Source organism: Chiroxiphia lanceolata, chromosome 18, assembly GCF_009829145.1.
Source record: "Chiroxiphia lanceolata isolate bChiLan1 chromosome 18, bChiLan1.pri, whole genome shotgun sequence".
NCBI lineage: Eukaryota > Metazoa > Chordata > Aves > Passeriformes > Pipridae > Chiroxiphia > Chiroxiphia lanceolata.
In genome coordinates this window covers 5,826,166-5,851,724 of record NC_045654.1, presented here as the reverse complement: position 1 = coordinate 5,851,724, position 25,559 = coordinate 5,826,166, and the positions used below count along the sequence as shown (strand labels likewise).

The window sequence follows — 25,559 nt, the reverse complement described above, 5'->3', positions numbered from 1 at the left end:
AGCTGGGGGACTGTGCCTGGGTGGCACTCAGGGATACCATCCCCTGCATGGTGTTGCAGGCTGGGCATGAGACCCCCCTCCTTCCTGGGCAATAAATCCCCAGGGCCAAATCCTGGCCCTGGTCCTGGCTCAGGGTCCGTGCAGTCCCTGTGCTGCAGACACCACCCTGTCACTATCCCCAGGGTTGGGACTGGCTGCTGGAGGGATGGGGTTGTCACTGGGAACACAGCACCTGCAGTGCCCTTGTGCAGGGCACAGGGATCTTTCCACGGAGCTCATTTTGTGCTGGCAGGAATAGCTGCAGTTGCTGGCGCTGCTGGGGCAGAGCTGGGTGAGTGGGGTGGTTCATAATTAATGTGCTGGAGCTCCAGGCGTGTTCCCATCTCCTCTTGAATTATAGGTGAGGAGCACAGACCGTTATCTGGGAGCACAGTGGGGCGGGCTGCAGTTTTTCATCATTTCTGGAGGGAACGACTGCCAGTGCAGGGCTCCAGCCCCAGGGGTGGCTGTGGCACCCGGGGGTGCAGGGGTCCTGAGAATCTCCCTGTGAGGCTTCAGAGGTGAAGCCTGGGCTGGAAGAGGCTCTCTGTGGGTGAAGGGGCCCAATCGCGGACCCCCTGATCCCCACGCCGGGGTAATGGGGCTCCACGCCAGCTGTGCCACGGGACACGCAGGACACATGGGACACAAGGGACACACGGGACACAAAGAACACACGGGACACAAGGAACACACGGGACACAAGGAACACACGGGACACAAGGAACACATGGAACACAAGGAACACACGGGACATGCAGGACACGCGGGGGCGCCGCGAGAACGCGCACGGGGAAGCGCCTGGAGCGCCGCGGCAGCCGCCAGGGGGCGCTCGGCTCCCGGCCGCGTCCCCGCCACTGTCACCGGTGTGTCCCTGTGTCCTGTGTCCTTCTGTCCTGTGTCCTGTGTCCCTGTGTCCTGTATCCCGTGTCCTGTGTCCTTGTGTCCCTGTGTCCTGTGTCCCTGTGTCTGTGTCCTGTGTCCCTGGGCCCCTGTGTCCTTGTGTTCCTGTGCCCATGTCCTGTGTCCCTGTGCCCCTGTACCCCATGTCCTTGTGTCCCTGTGCCTGTGTCCTGTGTCCCTGTGCTCCGTGTGCTGTGTTCTTGTGCTCCGGGTCCTGGTGTCCCTGTGCTCATGTCCTGTGTCCCTGTGCCCGTGTCCTTGTACCACTGTGCCCCTTGTCCTGGTGTCCCTGTGCCTGTGTCCTCATGCCACTGTACCCCATGTCCTCATGCCCCTGCCCCCTGCCACTGTCACCTGCGTCCTTGTACACCTTCTTCTTGGGCCCCCATGTTCTTGTGTCACTGTCCCCTTGTGCCTCTGTTCCCTCATGTCCTCATGCCCCTGTCCCCCATGTCCTCATGTCCTCGTGTCACTGTCTCCATGTCTCTGTCACCCATGTCTCATGTCACCTCATGCCCCTGTGCCCCACATTCCCCTGCTATTGTCCCTTGTGTCCCTTGTACCACTATTCCTTGTGTCTCCATGCCCCTGGCCCCCATGTCCCCTGTGCCACTGGCCCCCATGACTCCATGCCACTGTGCCTCTGTCCCCATGCCACTGTGCCTCTGTCCTCACGCCTCTGTTCTCAGTGTTCCCACACTGCCCGTGTCTTCCCATCCCCTCCACTGTGCCCTCTGTTTCCCCCATGTCCCATCATGTCCCCCTGTGGCCCTGTCCCCCCAGGTTCCCCTGTGTCCTCCATGCTGTCCTTGCCCTTCTGTCTGTCCATGTCCCACTATTTCCCACTGCACGGCCCAGTCCCAGCCCCTTGCACCCACAGGACACAGGGCAGCTGCCCCATGAACCTTCCTGGGTCCAGCCCAGGGTTGGTCCCAGCCCCAGCTGCTGAAAGAAGGGGCCCAGTTGGCCACAGTGAGCCCCACATGGCTGCAGACCCCCAGTGCACTCCGGTTCCAGGCCAGGGTGTGAGGGGCATCCAAATGGTGGGTCCAGTTGCCAGCCAAGGGGGACCATGGAGGGCCCAGGCTGTGGCTCTCTACAGGCATTAGAGGCCCAAAATGTTGGGCAGGAGCCCTGGGAACAGACATCCCAGCACAAGGTCCATATTCCCTGGGGGACCTATCCTGGCCAGCCGTGGTGTCCCCAGCAGAGGACTGCAGTGGCACCAGGCAGGGTCTGGCAGCAGAGACTGAGACAAAGTCTCAGCACACACTGGGCAGCCCTGCTGGGACCCCAAATCTGGGGAGTTTTGTGCCTCTGTTGGGAATGCTGGGCTTCCCTGGCCGTCTGGGAAAAGAACATGGAAACACAGCCCTTGCTGAAATGGGGCTGAAAAATGGCTTTTTCCTGCTCCCGCCCTGCCAGCGGCACGGCCCAGGCAGCGGTGCTCGGGGTGCCACGTGCTGGAAAGTTTGTGCCAAGGCAGTGGAGCGTGGAGAGGCCAGGGCTATTCCTGGCTCCCAGCTGGTGTTTGGCCAAAGCGGGCTCTTGGTTTTGGCGGGCTGTAATTTTAGCACAGCCTGTTCCCGCGCTGTGGGGCTGTGGTCAGAACAGCTGCCAGTTCAGCTGGGGGGCCACGATGCACATCAGCACCCCCTGCCCACCCATGGCCAGCCCAGGGTGCCTGGCCAGAAGTGCCCAAAGCATGGCAGAAATGCTTAAACCCAGTGTTCTTCTTCCCTGCAGTGGCTGCAGAGGAAGGGGAAAGGACTGTGGCTCTGGTGGTGTGTGTGAAGGGTGAGGAGCTGCCAGAGAGGGTGTCACTGGCCAGGGTAGAATGATAGAATTGTTATGGTGAGAAAAGCCCTCGAAGATTGTGGGGTCCAGCCTTCAACTGACACTGCCAGCTCCACTGTTAAATCGTGTCCCTAAGCACCACATCTGTAGGGTGCAAGGTCCAGCCTCAGGGTGCACCCCACATTCCCTTCTGATCCCCCCACCCTGCCTGCAAAAGCATGTACTGCCCACCCCGGATGTGGAGGGGGGAGAAGGCAAATTTGGCTTAAAATCCTCCCTAACTGGGTGAGTCAAACCCTTATGCTCTCTCCTAATGGCCTGGTGAGGACCACAGCGGGTGCCCCTGTCACACTCCTCAGCCACCACTGCCACAGCCTTGCTGTCACCATACCACCACCATCACCCAACATAGAAATTTCTTAACATTAAGCTAAAAAATCCACCCTGGGAGTTCTAATAAGGGCTGCAATTCAAGGACCACCTTTCTCCTGACAGGCAGCACCAGCCCTGCGATCAGTCTTTCTCCATTAGCACACCTGTCTGTTGGATCAGCAGCTTTTTACCCCAAATATGAGAGAAAACAAGGGTTTGCTGGGTGCCCAGACCAGGCTGAGGCTCTGCTGGAAGTTGTATTTTATTACTACAATAACCCTGAGATGATAAATATTTTGAAGTAGAAGAAAGGTGTTTATTTTTGAGTTAGTTCATCTTGTTTACAACCTGTTTAGAAGCCTGGGCATTTATCTTTGGGGCTGTTTACTGGGCTCTCCCCAGGCTGTTACAGAGTTTTATACACATTTAAATAACCCCCAGCAAGGTTGTCTTCCTGCCAGCTGCATGTAGTGTCAGTTGCTGTTTTGACACAGCTATGCAAATGGTTGCTCTTGTTTTCACAAATGGGCTTGAATGCTCAGGTCATGTTTTTGACTACACCAGCCTCAAATATTTATTTATTTCATTTAATTCCCTTTCAATTGCAGGGTGATAAAACTTGTCTTTGGGCTCTCTGGCTGTCTCCAGCTGGGTGTTTGACCCAGGGTTGCCCAGGGTTGTTTGATAGTATTTTTTCATAACTTGTATTTTATCATTTAAATCTTGTATTTTATTAATGTATAACCTGTGTTTTATTCATTTATAACCTGTCTTTTGTTTCTCAGACTTGAGGAAACTTGCCCCACATTTTGCGAGCCTGCAGGCTGCCTCTGTACCCTTCAGAAGGTTGGACTGAGGGATGAGCCCAGTGAAAGGGCTGCCTGGCAGGTAGGGACTAATTAATTTAATTCAGTTAATGAGAGAGGATTCAGGGTGACCTGGCAGCAGGGTAGCAGCAGGAAGCCTCAGGCTGGTCCCCCTGTGGTGGTGGCCCAGGGTGAGAAGGGTACGATGTGAGCAGTGTCATTGTCTCCCCTGGCCCCAAACCCCACAGGTGAGTGGTCAGTGGTGCCCAGCCCAGTGGGCCTGGATGCACTGGGATCTCTGGAGGGGGTGTGTGTGTGTGTGTGTGTGTGTGTGTGCACATATGTGTGAGCATGTGCAGCAGCTGGGACATCCCACACTGGGGCAGGGACCACCCTGTTAGGCAAGACCCCACTCACCCCAGTGAGTCCACCATCCAGCTAGTTCACCACCACCACCACCACCCCCCACCTTGCCCTTTTTGGGCAGCATCAGGCCAGCCCAAGACCTCTCTCCCCACCTCAGGGACTGATGGCCCCACAAGGTGATGGCCTTGCAAGGTGACGGCCTGGCAAGGCAGAGGCAAGAGCTGCCACCATCTTAGGCTGAGCCAATTCAGGGCGTGGTGCTTGCTTGTCTTCACACGTCAGCACCCACTGGAGACAGTTTCACTTCCCTTTTTCAGGCACCCTTTTGAATTTCTGATTGGGGACTGTAGTGGGTGAGGGATAAATTTAGCCAGGGGATGCCCCACAGCCACACAGCTGCATGGTGGGGCTGGCTTTGGGGGAAATGGGGGGGCAGTGCTGGCGTGGCACAGCCTGGGCTCTGAACAGCCTTTCCCCGAGTCTCTCAGGGCGGGCGGCTACGTGAGCGGGGGGAATGTCAGGATGGGGTGCAGGAACCATCAGCTGCCCCTGCAGGTTCCTGAGGGCTGCACCCCCAGCTCAGGCAGGGCAGAGGCCATGGAGCTTGGCCCAACTGCAGGACCAAAGCGAGAGGACTGTGCCGTCCCCCCAGGGCCACCCCAGCGGGTCTGGCTCTGCCCCGCTCCCCCCAGCCTGGGCTGGGCTATTCTGGGCCCCTGCTCTTGCTTTTGAGTTTCAGCCCTGCTGCCTCCAGGAACGTGGCTGTTTGTGGGGCTGCAGCTGCAGAGGGGAACAGGCGGGAACCCGTCCCCTCAGGCTGTGCCACGTCGCCCAGGTCTCTCCAGATAAGGTGTTTCATCAGCTCCAGGTGCACTCACTCTGCTCCTGCCACGTCCCCACAGAGACACCACTTCCTCCTGGCACAAGGCACTGGGGCTTGCCTGGCCTGGACAAATCATCCGGTCATGTGCAATGAAAAAAACAAACCAGATTTGGTTTTTGTGTGACAAAGCTGGCCAGAGGTCGTCCCATGGAGAGGGAGTGTTTGGGGAGCAGAGCAGAGCTTTGCCCTCAAGGCTGGGGGCAGTGGTTTGGTGTGAGGGTTGGAAGAGCTCATGTGATCCCACACTCCTTTACCTCCATCTCTGCATCCCTCCCTCTGGTCTAAAGCCCCTGGGTTTATTAAACACCCCCCTGAAAGCCTTGCTAAGCCCTCACCAGGGAACCTCAGCCTGGGAGCACAGCTCTCAGCAAGTACAGGACCCACTGCCTCTCTCTGCAGCTAATTAAAGCCTTCCCGAAACATCTCATTTACTAAATTAGATTCCCCTCATTTTCAAATTACTGGCGAGCTGAGAAAACAAGACAATAAATGACTGTTGAAATTTCAGTGCAGGAGCCGGGAGAGTGAGAGCAGGAGCTGCAGCTGGGGAGAGCAGGGAGGTGTTGGTTCTGCTCAACACATTTGCTCACAGGAAAACCCCAGTGAGGGTGGCTGTGAGAGTGGGGCCAGACTGTTCTTCCCAGGCACTGCTTCCCTCCCATCCAGGAGATGGGTCAGGACGCACATCCATCTCTGATTCCCAGCAGAGGCTCTCCAGCCCTGTTGAAGGCTTGTTATGGGTAAAACTGTGGCTGGGAATCTGCTGAGGTACAGGCAGCGGGGGAGGATGGGAGCCCGGGGGCTCCAGGGCCACTGATGTATAATTCATCACGTTTTTCCTTGCCAGCTGTTGCTTGTGGAAAAGATTTAGCAAAATCTTTTAATCAATAATTAGTGAGGTTTCCTGCCCCTGGAATCAGAGACGTGCCTGTGCTCTGCCTGCCCAGACCTGAGCCAAAGCAAGAGCCTGGCTCATGGCCCAGAAGGACCTGCCCCAAACTGAGCCCACAAAAAAGTGGGGCCAGTGTCCTGTGATCAAGAAATGGACTTTATCAATGGAATGTCAAGATGTATTTCAAGCCCTGTGGAATGCATTGCCCTGCCACCCTCTCCCTTCCAGAGCCCCCCCTCAAAAATTGTGGCATTTATTTATTATATTTATTTATTTACCTGTCAGCACAGCTCAGATGGGGGCTCCTGCATTGCCTGTCATTCACTCCAGCCTCGACCACTGCTAAGGGTCTGATTTACTAACTGCTGGAATCATAATTACTGAGACTTGAGCCTTCCAGTGGAAAAGAAGCCAGTGTCCTTCCTGGCAGAAGGTGTCAGTCCTTGGGACATTTCTGGCTGGCAGAACCCCAGGCAGACGCTCTCCTGGGCGAAAGCCCTGGCAGCACCACAAGGCTGGGGATGAGATGCTGCAATCAGGGGTGGGGCACAAGGTGTCTGTTGGCACCTCTGGAGGGGTCAGGCCCTGCTGCCAGCTCCCTACCAAAAAGCAGGAGGGAAGAAGGACTGTGCAAATGCGTGGATATGGCACCTGGGGACTTGATTTAGCAATGAACATGGTGGTACTGGGTTAATGGTTGGACTTGATGATCTTAGAGGTCTTTTCCAATCTGAATGATTCCATGATTCTATGAATCTGAATCAAGTCTTAGGAAATGCCGGAACCCAAAGTTGTCGGTGCTGGGAGATCCCCGGCAGCACTGGGAGACATGAGGCTCCTTTTGCCAACAGTGGGACCACTGTTTTGTTTAGGCCATCACTGCCTATGCTGGTATGTCCGTGGGAGCAAGAGACGGATGAAATAAACTCAATTCCCCTCCAAGTTCCTCTTCAGTTTGCTTTCCTGGCAGGTTTGTTGTTGCTGCCCCAAGAGAGCCCAGCGTGGGGAGTGCCCATCCCACAGGGATGGTGTTGGCTGGCTCCTGGCCTGCCCAGGGCAGGTGATTGCCAGCTGGATGCAGGGAGGAGACGTGGGGGTTGTGTGTGTCTAAGTCTCTGGGATGGGCTTGGGGTCTGCCCCAAGTGGGGCTGACCTCTGCTCCTTGCTGCTCCTCAGTCTCCATGGCTGGGCTCCAGACATCCTTCCTATGCTCCAATATCAATACAAGCTGGGGGTGAGGGAATTGACAGCAACCTGAAAAAGATTTGGGGTCTTGGTGAATAAAAAGCTGGACATGACCTGGCAATGTGCGCCTGCATCTCAGAAAGCCAGTTGTGCTCTGGACTGCACCAAAAGCAGTGTGGGCAGCAGGTCGAGGAGGGGGATTCTGTCCCTGTACATTGCTTTGGTGAGACCCTACCTGGAGTATTGCATCCAGCTCTGGAGGCCCCAACATCAAAAGGACATGGACCTGTTTGGGCCTGTCCAGAGGAGGCCACAAAGGTCTCAAGAGTGCTGGAGCACTTGTGCTCTGAGGAAAGGCTGAGAGAGTCGGAGTTGTTCAGCCTGGAGAGAGAAGGCTGCAGGAAGAAATTTTAGCAGCCTTTCAGTACTTGAAGGGGGCTTATATGAAAGATGGGAAGAGGCTTTTTATCAGGCTCTGATGCAATAGGACAAGGGGTAATGTTTCTTAATTAAAGAAGGGTTGATTTAGGCCAGATAAATTCCTGTGAGAGTGGTAAGGTGCTGGCAGAGATTGTCCAGGGAAGCTGTGGATGTTCCATCCCTGGAAACATTCAAGGTCAGGCTGGAAGGGGCCCTGAGCAACCTGGTCTGTTTGAAGATGTCCCTGCTCATTCCAGGGAGTTGGACCAGATGATTTTTTAAGGTCCCTTCCAACTCAAACTATTTTATTGTTCTATGACTCTGTGTCCTCAGATGGCACCTGCAGGGACATGTGCCAACCCAAAACCTGTTGGGGTGAGGCATCCCACTGGCACAGCTTGAGAGGAGGATGTGGTGGGGCCATTGCCCCTTTCCCAAGAGGCTGGTGAGAAGTGTACACAGTGTGGCTGGGCACTCCCACCCCCCGTCCCTGGGGTGACTCCTGCCTGCTCTGATGGGGTGACAGCAGCAGAGCACTGGCACTCTCAGCATAAGCATGGCCATCAGCCCCTCCATGTGCTGCAGGGCCACAGGGAAACTTCCGCAGGGCTGGGCTGGAGAAAGGGCACGTGGCATGCAGGAGCCCACACTGCTGTGGCACAGGGTGCAAGGGACAGACTGGTGCATGTGCTTGACTGGTGGCTACACTGGCACCCGCGTTCTGGGAAGTGCGGGGGTGAGTGAGGAAATGGGGGCAGAGCCAGGGCTGGCAGCAAAGGGACATGTCCCCATGCCCCCACCATGGGCCACGTGTTCCTGCGGGGCACCCAGAGGCCAGTGGTCAAGGGACAAGGATGGCACAGCCAGGGACATGTGCTTGATGATGGCATGGAGGTTTAGAGCAGGCTGTGCCCCAGGTTGCTCATCCCCTGGTCTTGGCTGTGCCAGGGGGGTTCATTGGGGTCGCCAGGGTTGAGCAGAAGCTGCACAGAGCCCCCTCCAATATAAGTGTGTGTGTGTACACATGTGTGTGTTCCCATCCCACCCTCCATACTGGTGGCACTGGGCTGACACCAGCCCGTGCGTGGGGAGTGGGCGCTTTGGAAGGACACAGAGACAGGGATGCTGAGCCAGCACTAGTTCAGTGTCGGTTTTTATTCATCTGACACTCATAGTGGGGGACAGGAGCAGGGGACAGGGGGATGTGGGGAGCGAGGTGTGCAGCTGCGGGGAGCCGCTGTCCCCAGAAGTGGGGAGGAGGGAGGGAGCCAGCAAAGGGCCGGTGGGTGTGAGGAGGTCCCAATGGGCTTAGGGGCACTCGGATCTGTTCACTGTCTTCTCCACATTGCCAGCCTCGTGCTTGACCTTGCAGGAGACTGAGTTGTAACTTTGCCACTGGCTGGCATCCAGTGACAGGTAGCTGCTGGCTATGTACTTGCTGTTGCTCTGCCGCACGGGCTGACTGGTCTCCACATTGCTTGTGAGGGTGGTGCCGTCAGCCACCCATTCCACTTCCACAGTGCTGGGGTAGAAGTCCTCCATTAGACACACCACAATGGCTTTGTTCTCCTTCAAGATCTGCTCGGAGGGTGGCGGGAAGAGGTGGATGGTGGGAGCGACATCGGGCTGGCCTGCAAGGGAAGAGAGAGGTGTGGGGTCAGAGAGGGTCCCGTGCCCCACCACAGCCCCTGCCTGCCCAGCTGGCACTACCCACAAACCCTGCTTCCCCCACAGCCAAGAGCTTACCACTTATAATTTCAATGTACTTAGATTTGGGAAATCCATCCAGATATTTATTTATTTATTTATTTATTTATTTATTTATTTATTTATTTATAATTTATGTATAAAATTTTTACATGTAAAATCTGTGCATATATATGTGTGTAATGCATGTACACATATACATTCATCCCATATATACTTGTATTTATGTTTTATATACACTATCTCTACATATATGTGCATATACATAGTACATATTACAGATATATACAGCTAATACACAGAATATACGTATACTAAAGATCACATCTATAAAGTATATAATATGCTTACATATGTAATACATATCATTAAATGAATATTTGTAGAATTCTATAAAATGCATATAACAAACATTTATGCATTTATGCCTTTCCCATATGCAATATATATTATGTAATATAATTTTATTTATAATATGCATAGAAAAATCTCTTGTTATTTGCCACAAACCTATTTCTTTCCTTTTGCAAGGCCATTTGTTTAAAAAAAAAATCAAATTTCACAGACAAACAACTCTGTTTTCTGGGCAGTTCTGCTTTCAGACAATTTCAGACTTGTCTCAGAAAAAGCACAAGAAAAATCGCACAAAAAAAGATGCAGAAAAGATATTTGGTCTTTTTGAGGTGGTTCTGCTGCCTCCTCCAATGCACAGTGTCTCTATATCTCTCTCATTTTATTTCTATCTCCCTCTATTTCTATGTCTATTCAAAAACATGGATGACTTCACCATTAAAAACTTTCTGCCTAAAAATAGTCAAAGAACGTTTTTTTTTGATCTTAGTCCCCAGTAATTTGGTTCAAATTGGGATTTTTGATCACATTCTTTTTAAAATTACAGACAAAGACAGACAAATGACATTCCCAGCAGCATTTTCAACGCATTCATCCCCATTTTAGACATGACTTACCTGGACAATGGACTCTTTAAGATACCCCTGAAGTTTTTTATTTAACAACCCAGGGATGAGCTGTTCACGGCTGTCCTTTCACAGCCCTTGCACCCTCGGCCACGGGACCCCACAGAGGAGCCCCTTTCTCTCACCGGTGGTGACAGACTTAGTCCTCAGGACTAAGAGTTGAGGACTTCGATTTTAGGCTGACAAATTTCTTTAACAAAGACAAAATTCGCCTCTTTTCGAGACCTAAACCCAAGTTTTCCTCTTCCTGAGACCTCAGACATATTTCCTGGGTGAATTTTAAGATCTTTCATGTGAAAATAATCCCCCCCAATCCTTCGTGGCTCAGAGTCCGTAGGGACAAGACCCAGCCCAAAACGCTGCGCTTCGTGCCCGTCCCCAAACGGGCGACAGACGCCAGCCCAGCCCCAAGTCCAAGAAAAAAAACCCCAAATCACCAAAAATCGACAAAATGTCACAATTTCGCACCGGGGAAGGAAAGACCGAGAAGAAACTGGCGACTCACCTTTGACGGTCAACATGGTCCCGGCCCCAAATATACCAGTACTACTGCTGCTGTCGTAGCCACCACAGAAATAGATAGCCTCGTCCTCGGCTTGGACCCCAGTGATGGTCAATGTGGCCGTGGAGCCGGACTTGGATCCGGAGAATCGCGAAGGGATGTCTGAGGGTCTGTTGCTATTAGTGTAGATCACAGTGACAGGGGCACTGCCAGGGACCTTCTGCTGGTACCAGCCATAGCTGTAGCTACTCCCAGAGCAGGTGATCTTGACGGTGTCTCCCACTTTGACTGACATCGGAGGTGACTGAGTCAGCGCTGCCTGGACCAGGGAACCTGAAAAGGAAGAGGAGAGAGAAGACAGGAGTCAGTCAAAGCCCCAGGAGCACAGTCATCCCTGGGCAGAGAGACGGGACCCCTGTGCCCAAAGGCCCCATCCAGGCACGGAGAGTCCGCCCATGGCACCTGAGGTGTGGGCGAGCACCGCGAGGAGGAGAGGGACCCAGGCCATGGTGTGATCCCACCAGCTCCACGTCCCTGCAATGATGGGGCTGTGCCGTGGACCCTGACTCCCTTTTAAGCCCCCGCCCCACCAGGACACGGCCCCTCCATGCAAATCTGACACTGCGCTCACGGCCGGATCCTTCCCGCGCTTCTCTCGTCACCTCCCTCCCCGCTCCACGCACCACCACAGGTGCAGGAGAGCTTGTCCCTGGGTACCCAGTGGAGACACCTCCCAGCTCAAAGCCAAAATGCACCCGCACAGACCCCTCATTCCCAACTGAGGCTGAGTGCCTGCAGGATCAAAGGCCGAAGGGTGAGGGAGAGGTGGACACTGAAGACAGAGGGAGACAGAAGCCACCACAGGTCCCAGTGATGTGTCTGGGACAATGTGAATCCCCAGCACTCCCACTTTTGATATATTTGCCTCCCATGTGTGTCCCAGGGCCATAAGCTTTTCTCTCCGGCTTTTCTGCCCTGGCTCCCACACTCCTCTCCTGCCAATGCAGATCCACCACGCCAGATCTTTGCTCTTCCCACACATCCCCTCCCCAGAACAATGGGAGCAGTCCAGCACCAGTCCCCGCGGTCCAGCAATGCCTCCTTGTTCCTGAGCTGGTCACAAGCCCAATGGGCTGGTGCTCGGCAGAGGCAGCCAGAGCTGGGGCAACCCCTGATCAGCCCTGCTCCGACTCAGGGCACAGGGATCACAGGTGTCGTTGGTAGCCCCAGCCCAGACCAGGAGTGGCTGCATCCACGGGAATTTCTACCTCCCCCATGACCCTCCCTGTCCTGACTATGCTGGCCCCAGAGTGCCTGGAGCATCATGATCCCCAGAGTGCCTGGAGCATTGGGATCCTGGCTGGCATGGCCAGGGCAGGGCAGCAGGACTGTGTCCCTGCAGGCAGCACAGAGGGGACCTGCCGGAGCAGAGCACGTGTCCCACAGGAGGAACCTCCTCACAGGCACACGTGCTGCTCCTGCACTGCGTTCAAGCTGTAGCAGCAGCAGCAGCGCCTGAGGGACCCTGGGGCAACAGTGGGCTTGTGTCTCTCTTTCTCCATGGTGGGAGTAGCCATGACCCTGATCAGCACTGGTGTGCCAGCCAGAACACTGAGAGACTGCCTCCTCCTCCTCTTCCTCCTCCTTCTCTTTGTCTTGGACCCCAGCCATGAGGAATGTGGCCATGGAGATTAGTCTGTTCCCAAGCACTTCAGATGCCCTGCAAAAATGACAGGGAATGGGCACAGACGTGGGGCTGTAAGGGATGTCTGAGCTGGGACACTGGGCACATTCACCTGCAGCACAGGGCAGTAAGGGCAGGGCCATGGTGGAGACAGGGTTGCTGAAAGGTCATGGCAGCATTTCTTTGTTGAGGCTGTGGCCAAACACTCAACAGGATTCCTAGAGAGTTGGCTGATATCCCCAGCCTGCGTGTGTTGACAGTGCCCTTCATTTTGGCAGCTCTCCAGTGGCCAGGCAGTTGTACAATGTGATCATTGAAGGCTCCTCCACCTGAGGAGCCCACCTGAGGGCTCCTCCACCTGAAATAGGTTATTCAGTTCTTTCCCATGTACTCTTTTCCACAAATAGCAAGGGAAGGGCTCTACTGGATGGAGCTGGGACACCAGGCACAACCTCATTAGCACAGGGCAAAAAGGGCCAGTCATGCCAGGGACCTGCCCTGCCATGAAGAGGGAACAGCAGAGACTCCTAACTGGCCCCTGCCATGGTGGGAGGGCCTTTTAAAACTTCCCCGTTTCTCCAAGTGACTGTGGTAACACTTTTGCTGCTGCTTTTGTAGTTAGCACAGTAACAGAGCCCCTTCCTTAGCTTGGACCCCAGTGATGGTTCAGGTGCTCACGGAGCCCGATGTGGATGCAGAGAATGGCAAAGGGATGTCCGAGGCTCTCTGGGTGTTCTCATAGTTCACAGTGACAGATGGAGGCACTGCCAGGAACCTTCTCCTGAAACCAGCCATGGTACCAGCCAACCCTGGAACACATGACCTCAAAAGTTTGTGCCAGGATCGCTGACACCAAGGAGAGATGACACAACAGTGCCTGGACCAAACAACCTGAAGAGGAGAGAGGGGAGAAAAGGACTGTCAGCCACTGATCCTGGAGCACACAGCCCTCTGCGGGCAGGGGAACAGTGATGGGATAATTCTGCCTGCAGGCACGCAAATTGGACATACTGGGCCATGACAGGGCTGCTGGGAAGTCCTCAAATAACTTCCTTAAATGCTAGGGGATGGGCACAGACCTGGGGCTGTAATGGACAGCTAAGTCAAGTGGGTTTTGTATCACTTCCCCATTGCTCCATGTCACTGTGGCAGCATTACTGCTGCTGTCCTTACCACCACAGAAATAGACAGCCTCGTCCTCGGCTTGGACCCCAGTGATGGTCAATGTGCCCGTGTTGCCGGATATGGATCCGGAGAATCGCGAAGGGATGTCCGAGGGTCTGTTGGTGTTATCATAGATCACACTGACTGGGGCACTACCAGGGACCTTCTGCTGGTACCAGCCATACCAGTTGCTGCTACCCCCAGAGCAGGTGATCACAGTGTCTCCCACCTTGTGAGACAATGAGGATGGCTGAGTCAGTGCTGCCTGGACCAGGGAACCTGGAGAGAGAGAGGAGAGAAGGGAGAAGACAGGAGTCAGTGAGTGCCCCAAGAGCACAGCCCTCCCTGGGCAGAGGAACAGGAGCCCAAAGGCCTTGTCTTGGCACGGTGAGTCTGGCCATGGCACCTGAGGTGTGGCTGAGCACCATGAGGAAGAGAGGGATTCAGGCCATGGTGTGATCCCACCAGCTCCATGTCCTCACCCTGACGGGGCTGTGCTGTGGACCCTGATTCCCTTTTAAGCCCCTGCCCACCCAGGACACTGTCCCTCCATGCGAATCTGACCCTCATGTCTGGATCATGCCCACGCCTCTCTCCTCACCTCTCTCCCCACTCCATGTCCAGCCCCACCACCCCAGATGCAGCAGGGCTTGTCCCTGGGCACTTAGTGGAGACATCTCCCAGCTCCGAGCCCAAAACCCGCCAGCACAGACACCATGTCTGCAGCTCACGCCGAGTGGCAGCAGGATCAAGGGACGAAGGGCGAGACAGTGATGGGCACCGGGGGCAAGGGAGTATAGGAGCACCCACAGCTCCTATTGAAGGGGCTGGGATGATGCCAAGCCCCAACATTTCCCACCTCACTTTTGGTATTTTTCCTTCTCATGTGTGTCCCAGGCACATAAGATCCCCCCTTGCTCTCCTGCTTTTCTGCCAAGGCTCCTACACTCTTCTCCTGCCAGCCCATTGCTCTTCCCATAACAATGGGAGAGGTCCAGCATCAATCCCCAGGGTCCAGCAATGCCTCCCTGTGAGCTGGTCATGAGCCCAATGGGCTGGTGCTCGGCAGAGGCAGCCAGAGCTGGGCTGCACCTGGGATGGAACTGGGACACCAGGCACAGCCTCATTAGCACAGGGCAAAAAGGGCAGAGTCATGCCAGGGGCCTGCCCTGCCATGACGAGGGAACAGCAGAGACTCCTAACTGGCCCCTGCCATGGTGGGAGGGCCTTTTAAAACTTCCCCGTTTCTCCAAGTGACTGTGGTAACACTCTTGCTGCTGCTTTTGTAGTTAGCACAGTAACAGACAGCCCCTTCCTTAGCTTGGACCCCAGTGATGGTTCAGGTGCTCATGGAGCTGGATGTGGACAAGCACGAAGCGACGTCCGAGGGTCTCATGTCATCAGAGCAGGTCACAGTGACGGGGCACTGCCAGGAACCATCTGGTGGAACCAGCCATAGCTGCCATCACCTCAGGAGCAGTTGATCTCAATGGTTTGTCTCAGGATGCCTGACACCAAGGACAGATTATACAATGCTGCCAGGACCAGGGAACCTGGAGAGGAGAAAGGGTAGAAGAATGGCGTTAACCAGTGTTCCAGGAGCACAGCTCTCCACGTGCAGGGGAACAGTGATGGGGCAACTCTACCTGTGGGTACACAGATGGGACACTATGGGGCACAACAGGGCTACTGGGTGGTCATAAATTCCTCAAATGTCAGGAGATGGGGACAGTCCTGGGGCTCTAAGAGCAGGAAAGTTTTTGCTTTGTAACACTGTGCCAGCAGTACCACTGCTGTCCCAGCCACCACAGAAATAGACAGCCTCGTCCTCAGCTTGGACCCCAGTGATGGTAAACATCCCCCAGGAGCCGGAGAATCGTGAAGGGATGTTTGAGGGTCTCTGATCATTGTAGTAGATCACAGTGACAGGGCCACTGCCAGGGACCTTCTGCTGAAACCAGCCATAGCTGCCACTACTACCAGAGCAGGTGATCTTGACGGTGTCTCCCACTTTGACTGACATTGGAGGTGACTGAGTCAGCGCTGCCTGGACCAGGGAACCTGAAAAGGGAGAGGAGAGAGAGGGGAAGACGGGTCAGTCAAAGCCCCAGAAGCACAGTCGTCCAGCAATGCCTCCCTGTCCCTGAGCTGGTCACAAGCCCAATGTACAGGTGTTCAGTAGAGGTAGCCAGAGCTGGGGCAGCTCCTGGCCAGCCCTGCTCTGATTCAGGGCACACAGATCACAGGTGTCTTTGGTAGCCCCAGCCCAGACCAAGAGTGGCTGCACCCGTGGGAAATTCCACCTCCACCATGATGCTTCCTGTCCCGTCCAAGCTGGGATGTGAGGCACAGCCGCCTTCAGCACAGGGCAGCAAGGGCAGGGCCATGATGGGGACCTGCCCCACCATCAAACGGGCACAGCAGAGACTCCTGACTGAGGTCTGCAATGGCAAGAGGTTCTTGCCTCACTTCCCCATTGCTCCATGTGGCTGTGGAATCACTGCTGCTGTCCTCACCACCACAGAAACAGACAGCCTGGTCCTCGGCTTGGACCCCAGTGATAGTTAATGTGGCTGTGGAGCTGGATGTGGATCCAGAGAATCGCAAAGGGATGTCTGAGGGTCTGTTGGTGTTACAGCGTCACTGATCACAGTGACAGGGGCACTGCCAGGGACCTTCTGCTGGTACCAGCCATAAGCATTGTTGCTACTTGCAGAGCAGACCCAGGTGGCTTGCCCCAGAGACATGGACACTGGGGACAGCTAAGCCAGAGCCATGTGAGAGCCACAGGTCAAGGCAGAAGGCCTCCATGCCCAGCTCCAGTGTCCGAGGCTCCCATGGGCTGACGATCACCCACACACCCAGTCCTGAGCACCCAGGGTGGCTGCAATGCCACAGGGCCCCAGGCAGGACTCAGGCTGGGGCAGCAGAAATGTGGCAGAGGTTTTCTTAGCCAGCTCCTCAGGCTCCAGCTCTAACACTGTCTCAGTGCTCCTCTGCCCCTCACATGGATATTGGGCAGTGGGGATGAGCCCAGGCAGGGTTTCTGCAGCACCAGGGCCCAGTCACTGAGAACATAGTCATAGAATCATAGAATGGTTTGGGATGAAAGGGACCTTCAAGACCACCCAGTTCCAAGCCCCTCCCATGGGCAGGGACACCTTCCACTAGACCAGGTTGTGCAAAGCCTCAACCAAGCCTGCCTTGAATACTTCCAGGGATAGGGCATCCACAACTTCTCTAGGAAACCAGCTCTAATGCCTCATCACAGTTACAGCCCTGAGACATGGAACACACAGGGAAGGGCATCAGGAAAGGAAAGGAAAAGCCCCAAAGCTGAAGAAGTGGTCTGGAGCCTGCCTGGCTGAATGGAAGGAGGAGACAAAACCAGACTCTTTGATGCTTGAGATTTCACTTGCCTGTGGCTCAGTGTCACCATGACATCAACCACAGCTACTTTCATGGCTGCCACACTAATAGACAGCCTTGTTCTTGGCTTGGACCCCAGTGATCCCGTGGAACCAGTCACAGCACTGGAGATCATGAAGGCTGAGGATCTCCCATCATTCCAGTAGATCACAGTGACAGGGGCACTGCCAGGGACCTTCTGCTGGTACCAGCCATAGTTGCTGCTACTTCCAGAGCAGGTGATCCTGACAGTGTCTCCCCAGGTTGGCTGAGGCTGAGGATGGCTGACTCAGTGATGCTGCCTGGTGCAGGGAACTTGGAGAGGGAGAAGAGAAAGGGGAGAAGGGTGAGGAGTTGATCCAGTGCCCTGGGAGAACAGCTGTCCCCAGGCAGAGGGATGGGGAATGCCGCAGGCAGAAGAGAATGGACCTGGACATGGTCACAGGCACATTTGTGGAGCAGAGCCCAGTCCAACATATCCCTGCACAGAGGCAGCTCAGGCAGCAGCAGGAGGACATGGTCATCAGTAGTAGGATAGAGTGGGGTGAGGGACAAGGCTACATTGTGATCTTTATTGTGACAAAGAAATGCTCTCCAGACATGGGGGGGATCAAGAGAACCTGCAGTTCTGTGGGACACCAAAAGGAGGATGTTCCCAGTCATGGCTGTGCAGAGGGGACAGGGACATTCTTCAGCTCCACAGCCTACAAGGAGGGAGAAGGGCTGAAATCTTTCCTCTGGTTTTGGAGTCTGTCTCCCTTCCTGTTACCTGTTGGCACCACAAACCATAGCCACCACTGCTGCTGTCCCAGCTACCACAGAAATAGACAGCCTCGTCCTCAGCTTGGACCCCAGTGATGGTCAATGTGCCCGTGGAGCCGGACTTGGATCCGGAGAATCGTGAAGGGATGTCCGAGGGTCTGTTGCTATTGGCATAGATCACAGTGACAGGGCCACTGCCAGGGACCTTCTGCTGGTACCAGCCATAGCTGTAGCTGCTCCCAGAGCAGGTGATCTTCACAGTGTCTCCCACTTTGGCTGACATCGGAGATGACTGACAGGACATCTCTACCATGGATGAATAATGAGATGAGGAAAGGGACAAGGCCAGTCCTGTGCCAGGTGCCAGGGAGCAGCTCTGAGCATAGAATGAGAATGGGTTCAGGGTCCTGAGGGACCCTTACTTTTGTGGGGCCATAGTGGGACATTGTCCAGGGCCAGGGGCTTCCCCTGGGGCCAGAGGTGCTGGAGGCTCCTGCACAGGCTGAACATGAGCCCACTGGGCTGGCACACAGAAATAGCCTGTGGGCTCCTCTTGCAGTACAACAGAGCATCCCCTGACCAACCCTGCTCTGCCCTGGCAGCCTCAGGCGTGACTGCAGAACTCCAGTGCCCATGGGAAATGTCCCTTCCCAGGCTTTGAAGGCAAAGCTTTGGCCCAGCTCGCTGGCCTAGGGCACATCCCCACCCCTCGGTGCTGGACCTGCAGTTTCAGCAGGTCTGAGCCCCTTGGGGTGATGGCCCAGGGGCTTCTCACGCAGCTGGGCTGGGAGCTGGGCAGGGAAGCAGCTGGCCGGGCTCTGGGCACGAGCCGGGGAGAGCAGGGGGACCTTGGACCTGGAGCACAGGGCAGGGAGGTTGCTGGGAGGTCATGCCAGCATTTCTTTACTGAGAGTGAGTTCAAACACTCAACAGGCTTCCTAGAGAATTGGATCATATCCCAAGCCTGACAGTGTTGTAGAGGCATTGGGACAACGCCCTTCATTTTGGACAGCCCTGCAGTGACCAGGCAGTTAGACTATGTGATCATTGAAGGGCTCTTCCATCTGAAGTAGTCTATTAAGTCCTGTCCTATCTGCTGTCCTCCACAAATGACAAGGGAAGGATTCTACTGGATGGTGCTGGGACACCAGGCACAGCCACATTAGCACAGGGCAGGAAGGGCAGTCGTGCCAGGGACCTGCCCCACCATCAGACAGGGACAGCAGAGACAGCAGCCCCTGCCATGGTGGGAGGGCTTTGTATCACTTCCTCGTTGCTCCATGTCACCATGGTAAGATTATTACTGCTGCTTTCGTAACTACCACAGAAATAGACAGCCTCGTCCTCGGCTTGGACCCCAGTGATGGTCAATGTGCCTGTGTTGCCGGATGTGGATCCGGAGAATCGCGAAGGGATGTCCGAGGGTCTCTTGTCATTGTAGTAGATCACAGTGACAGGGGCAATGCCAGGGACCTTCTGCTGGTACCAGCCATAATAGTTGTTGCTACCCCCAGAGCAGGTGATCTTGACAGTTTCTTCACTCTGTGAGACAATAAGGATGGCTGAGTCAGCGATGCTGCCTGGACCAGGGAACCTGGAGAGGGAGAGTAGAGAAGGGAGAAGAGTGAGATCAGTCAGAGCCCCAGGAATAAATCCTACTTCGGCAGCAGGATAGGGCCTCTGTGTCCAAAAGCTGCATCCAAGTGCAGCTGATCTGGCCATGGTACCTGAGCTGTGGGCAAGCACTGCAAGGAGGAGAAGGGCCAAGGTCATGCTTCCATCTCTCCATCTCTGCCTCCCCAAAATGATGGGGCTGTGCCATGGACTGTCTCTAGCTTTTAAGCCCCCACCTGCCTGGGTCATGGCTTTTTAATGCAATTCAGACTCTGCATTCAAGGGAGGATCCTGCTGGCCTCTCTCCTCATCTCCCATCCAGCTCCCTCACCAGAGGGTTCTCACACCCCACTTCACCTGCTGAGACAAACTGCCAGATTTATGGTGGGTCACTCCTGACACAGTGATGGCCAAGTGTCCAGACATCACTACAGTGTGTTGTTCCCACAAGGGATCCCTATAGCCAAGGGCCTCTGGAGCACTACCAACCTGCAAAACCACTCCTGGAAGCTGTGGTCCTCAAACTTTAGTCATCCCTCAAAAACAGTATCCCACAGAACCCACAGTCAACAACTGTCCTGCAGGATGCCTTCATCCTGACCAGCACTGCTGTCCCAGCCACCACAGAAACAGACAGCCTCGCCCTCAGCTTGGACCCCAGTGATGGTTAATGTACCCAGGGAGCCAGAGAGTCATGAAGGGATGTCTGAGGGTCTCTGGTTGTTGTTGTAGATCACAGTGACAGGGCCACTGCCAGGGACCTTCTGCTGGTACCAGCCATAATAGTTGCTGCTACCCCCAGAGCAGGTGATCTTGACAGTTTCTCCCTCACTGGCTGAACGAGGATGGCTGACTCAGCGATGCTGCCTGGACCAGGGAACGTGGAAAGGGAGAGCAGAGAGGGGAGGAAAGGGAAGGTCACACAGTTTCAAAGAGTATAGAACTGCCTGGACAAGGTTACATGGAGTGCCACAGTCAGAGGAGAACACACATGGACATGGTTACAGGGAAACTGGAGCAAAGCCCAGCCCAATGCATCCCAGCACAGAGAGAGCCCTGGCAGAAGCAGGAGGACATGGTCATCAGTAGCAAGACAGTGGGGTGAGGAACACAACTACACCATGAGTTTTATAGGGACCAGGACAATGGTCCCCAACCACCATGTGATCTCCCATTCTCTGGGACAAGAAAGAAACAACGTTCCCTGTTGTGGCTGTGCAGAAGGGACAGGAACCTGCCTCGGCCCCACATCCAGAAAGGGGGGACAGGGGCTAAAATCTTTCCTCTTATTTTGGAGTCTGCCTCGCTTCCTGGTGCTTGTTGTCAAAACACACCATAGCTGCTGCCACTGCTGCTGTCGTAGCCACCACAGAAATAGACAGCCTCGTCCTCAGCTTGGACCCCAGTGATGGTCAATGTGGCCGTGGAGCCGGACTCGGATCCGGAGAATCGCGAAGGGATGTCCGAGGGTCTGTTGCTGTTGCGGTAGATCACAGTGACAGGGGCAGTGCCAGGTAGTGTCAGGCAGCATAACCCCAGCTGCTGCTACTCCCAGAGCAGGTGATCTTCACAGTGTCTCCCACTTTGACTGACATTGGAGGTGACTGAGTCAGCGCTGCCTGGACCAGGGAACCTGAAAAGGAAGAGGAGAGAGAAGAAAAGACATGGATCAGTCTGTGCCCCAGGAGCACAGTCCTCCCTGGGCAGAGGGACGGGACCCCTGTGCCCAAAGGCCCCATCCAGGCACGGAGAGTCCACCCATGGCACCTGAGGTGTGGGCGAGCACCGCGAGGAGGAGAGGGACCCAGGCCATGGTGTGATCCCACCAGCTCCACGTCCCTGCAATGATGGGGCTGTGTTGTGGACCCTGACTCACATTTAAGCCCCCATCTGCCCAGGCACAGCCCCTCCCTGGATATGTGGCCATCAGTGTTCCCTGGAGCTCTTGCCTCAGTGCTTCACCTGCCCACTGCAGGCTCCTCTGGGGACACATCCACCTGCCCTGCAGCACCCAAGTCTGGTTGGTGCTTCCTGGTCCCCGGGTGCCCACACTACCTGTGCACTGATCAGCAGCAGTGACTGAGGAGCTGGGCAAACCAGGTCCTGCTTCAAACCAGGTGCTACACTGGGCCTCTCTTCATTGCCACAAGGGAACCTCCAAGCAGAGAACTGGGACTGTGGAAGGGCACTGGAGCCACACCAAGACCAGGAGCTTCAAGGCTACTCAACAGGAAGGAAACACAAGCCCTCAGGTCCTCCAAATTCAAAGCTGGGGGTCTCAAGTGGCCTCACAGCAACCATGGTTGGAGTTCATATCATATGGCGGACTTAGCAATGGTTCTTGGAGCAGGGAACACAGAGAGAGAGAGTGAGGGAAGATGAGGGGCCTTAGCCATTGTCCCAGGAGCACAGCCCTCCACAGGGCATCGGGCCTGGGGCCTTGTGCCCAAAGGTCCCATAGTGCGATGGACGAGCCCAGAGCCACCCACAAAGAACCCAAGGTGTGAGGGTCCTGCAAGGAGAAATGGCAGCAGTAAGAGGAGGCAGAAAGCCACAGTCAGTGCCTCCACGGTGCTGACCAGCACTGCTGCCGTCGTAGCTGCCACAGACATAGACAGCCTCGTCCTTGGCTTGGACCCCAGTGATGGTCAATGTGGCCGTGGAGCCGGACAAGGATCCGGAGAATCGCGAAGGGATGTCCGAGGGTCTCTCATCATTCCAGTAGATCACAGTGACAGGGGCACTGCCAGGGACCTTCTGCTGGTACCAGCCAGCATAAGGATCGCTGCTGCTAACCCCTGAGCAGGTGATCTTGATGGTCTCTCCTAGGCTGGCTGACAACAAGGACAGCTGACTCAGTGCTGCCTGGACCAGGGAACCTGGAGAGGGAATGGAGAGAGGGCAGAAGTTGGGGGTCAGCCAGTGTCCCAGGAGCACAGCCTTGTCTGGGCAGAGGGTCAGGGCTCTTGAACTCAAAGGTCCTGGTGGAACAGAGGGACCACTGCCCCATGCCAAGCCCAAGGCCTCAGCCCTGGGGCTCCGTGCAGAGACCTGGCAGAGCAAGAGGACATGGCCGCCAACAGCATGAGGTGGCAGTGCAGGGTAGACATCACCACTGCTGTCCCTGCCACCACAGTAACAGCCTTGTCCTCAGCTTTAGCCCCAGGGATGGTTAATGTGCCCATGGAGCTGGACTGGGATCCATAGAATTGCAAAGGGATGTCTGTGGGCTCTTGGTGCTACCGTAGACAGGGGATGTTATATAGTTGCAGGAGCACTACCAGGGACCTTCTGCTGGTACAGCCATACAAGTTGCTGCTACTCCCAGAGCAGGTGATCTTCACAGTGTCTCCCACACTGGCTGACACTGAGGATGGCTGAGAGTCTTGCCTGGACCAGGGAACCCAGAGAGCGAGAGGAGAGAGAGAAGACTCCGACTTGCTTTTAAGCCCCCAGCCGGGGATCTGCACCATGGTGTTACACACTGGCACCTGGTTGTCCACAGCCCCTTTGCCTCCTGGCAGCCCTGTGAGCCTCAGACTGTGCAGTGGAACCACACTGACACCGTGTGGGGACAAGAAAGGCCTCAGGGACAGCGCTGGAGGAACTGAGAGCAGAGCCTGGCACAGGATTCTACCCTTGCTGTCTCTCACCTCTGACACAGCTCCCACCAGGTCCAGAGACTCCTCCAGTCCTGGCCACAGCCTTCAGGGCTTCTGCACAGCACCCTGCCCAAGGCAGTCCATGCTCACAGGGAGAGCCTCTCACACAGACACAGGGCCCTTCAGCACAGTTGCTCTCACTAGGGACGAGTGGCACAGAGCCCATGGACCAGAGCAGGATGCCCAGAGATAATGACAGGGATTCTCCCAGCTTCTCTGGGCAACAGCACCAACCACAGGACAAGACATTTGGAGGGCAGCAGCAATTAGTCACAGCACAGTTCTTTACTGCCAGGAGCCCTGTCACATCCACATCCTCCAGCACCACCAAGGGTCTCTTTGTGCCAGCACAGATCATAGTGACAGAGGCATTGCCAGGGACCTTCTGCTGGACTTAGCCACAGGCACTGCTACCCTCAGAGCAGGTGATCTTGATGGTTTCTCCCATGGTGGCTGACACAAGGGCAGCTGACTCAGTGATGCTGCTCCAGGGAACCTGGAGAGGAAGAAGAGAGAGGGGAGAAGAGTGGGGGTCAGCCAGTGCCCCAAGAATACGGTCCTCTCCTGGGCAGTTGGAAGGGGAATGCTACAGTCAGAGGGGAATGGATGGAACCATGACCACAGGGAAATTTGGGAAGCAGAGCCAAGCCCAACACATCCCAGCAGAGAGGCAGTGCTGGCAGCAAAAAGAGGACATGGTCACCAGGAGCAAGAGACAAAGGGCTGGGGAACAAAGGAACTCTATGTGATTAGTAGGGACCAGGACAATGGTCCACAGACACAAAGTCATCTACAGTGCTCTAGGACACAGAAGTGGGGACATTCACAGCCACGGTCAGGCAGAGGAGACAAAAACCTGCACCACTCCCACATCCACAACTCTGTTTGGCCATGAGAAGGACAGAAAAACTCCATTTTTAACTCTTTTGTACCTCATTTTCACATCTCTCTGTATCACAATACCAACATAACTGCTGTAGTCCCAGCCACCACAGAAATAGACAGCCTCGTCCTCGGCTTGGACCCCAGTGATGGTCAATGTGGCCGTGGAGCCGGACAAGGATCCGGAGAATCGCGAAGGGATGTCTGAGAGTCTCTCGCAGTTATCATAGATCACAGTGACAGGGGCACTGCCAGGGACCTTCTGCTGGTACCAGCCATAGTAGCTGCCACCCCCTGAGCAGGTGATCTTGATGGTTTCTGCTGGGTTGGATGACACTGAGGAAGGCTGACTTATGGATGAGGCCTGGACTAGCAAACCTGGAGAGAAAGAATGGAGAAGGGAGAAGACATGGGTCAGACAGCACCCATGTAGCATGGCCAACTCCCAGGCAGTGGGATGGGGAGTGCCACAATCAGAAGAGAATGGATGCAACCAATGACACAAGGAAACTTGAACAGAGGTGAGCCCAATGCATCCCAGCACAGAGACAGCTCTGGCAGCATCAGGACCACATGGTCATCAGTAGCAAGACAGAGTGGCATCAGGGACAAAGCCACACCATGAGTTTTGCAGGGACCAGGACAATGGTCTACAGACAGAAGTTCACTTCTAGGGCTCTAGGAAACAAAAGGGGGGTTATTGAGAGCAAAGGTTGTGCAGAAGAGACAAAAACCTGCCCTAGCCCCACATTCACAACCCTGCTTGGCCATGAGAAGGACAGAAAAACTCCATTTGTAATTCTGCTTTACATGACTGGAAAATCTTTCTCTGTCACTATACCAGCATCACTGCTGCTCTCCCAGCCACCACAGAAATAGACAGTCTCGTCCTCAGCTTGGACCCCAGTGATGGTCAATGTGGCCGTGGTGCCGGACGCAGAACCGGAGAATCGCGAAGGGATGTCCGAGGGTCTGTTGGTGCTTTGATAGATCACAGTGATGGGGGCACTGCCAGGATAAGGTACTGGTACTGGTACCAGCCAGCATAAGGATAGCTGCTGCTAAGGCCAGAGCAGGTGATCTTGACGGTGTCTCCCACTTTGACTGACATCGGAGGTGACTGAGTCAGCGCTGCCTGGACCAGGGAACCTGAAAAGGGAGAGGAGAGAGAAGATATGGGTCAGTCTGTGCCCCAGGAGCACAGTCCTCCCTGGGCAGAGAGACGGGACCCCTGTGCCCAAAGGCCCCATCCAGGCATGGAGAGTCCACCCATGGCACCTGAGGTGTGGGCGAGCACCGCGAGGAGGAGAGGGACCCAGGCCATGGTGTGATCCCACCAGCTCCACGTCCCTGCAATGATGGGGCTGTGTTGTGGACCCTGACTCACATTTAAGCCCCCACCTGCCCAGGCACAGCCCCTCCCTGGATATGTGGCCATCAGTGTTCCCTGGAGCTCTTGCCTCAGTGCTCCCCCTGCCCACTGCAGGCTCCTCTGGCCCACCAAAAGGCAGCACAATCACTCTGGGCTGCCTGC

At 55.2% G+C, this 25,559-nt stretch overlaps 1 protein-coding gene across 6 annotated transcripts; it reads right to left on the bottom strand.

Moving 5' to 3' along the window:
- Nucleotides 1-8,793: 8,793 nt before the first annotated feature.
- On the bottom strand, nucleotides 8,794-25,383 carry LOC116795852 (immunoglobulin lambda-1 light chain-like). Of its 6 annotated transcripts, none has more exons than XM_032705918.1 (7): nucleotides 25,304-25,383; nucleotides 25,107-25,174; nucleotides 19,341-19,391; nucleotides 17,892-18,072; nucleotides 10,849-10,888; nucleotides 9,410-9,411; nucleotides 8,794-9,294 (listed from the first exon to the last, which is right to left on the bottom strand). In XM_032705918.1, exons 1-7 carry the CDS (start codon nucleotides 25,347-25,349, stop codon nucleotides 8,972-8,974), a joined length of 711 nt encoding a protein of 236 aa, XP_032561809.1. In that variant the 5' UTR covers nucleotides 25,350-25,383; the 3' UTR covers nucleotides 8,794-8,971. The 6 variants fall into 6 exon arrangements, with proteins under 6 accessions (XP_032561809.1, XP_032561808.1, XP_032561811.1 ...); XM_032705917.1 differs by lacking the exons at nucleotides 17,892-18,072; nucleotides 19,341-19,391; nucleotides 25,107-25,174; nucleotides 25,304-25,383 and adding exons at nucleotides 15,586-15,642; nucleotides 16,373-16,395; nucleotides 21,016-21,114; nucleotides 21,249-21,328 and having other exon boundaries at nucleotides 10,849-11,009; XM_032705920.1 differs by lacking the exon at nucleotides 19,341-19,391 and having other exon boundaries at nucleotides 17,892-18,120.
- Between the last annotated feature and the right edge of the window lie 176 nt (nucleotides 25,384-25,559).

Bases quoted from the DNA above. Each gene is read 5' to 3' on its own strand.
- LOC116795852 (XM_032705918.1), bottom strand. From the start codon at position 25,349: ATGGCCTGGGTCCCTCTCCTCCTCGCGGTGCTCGCCCACACCTCAG. The intron at 25,175-25,303 runs GTGCCATGGGTG...CTCCCTTTTCAG, and splicing joins GGTGCTCGCCCACACCTCAG to GTTCCCTGGTCCAGGCAGCG. The intron at 19,392-25,106 runs ATCACCTGCTCT...GAAACTGTCAAG, and splicing joins AAGTGGGAGACACCGTCAAG to ATCACCTGCTCTGGGGGTAG.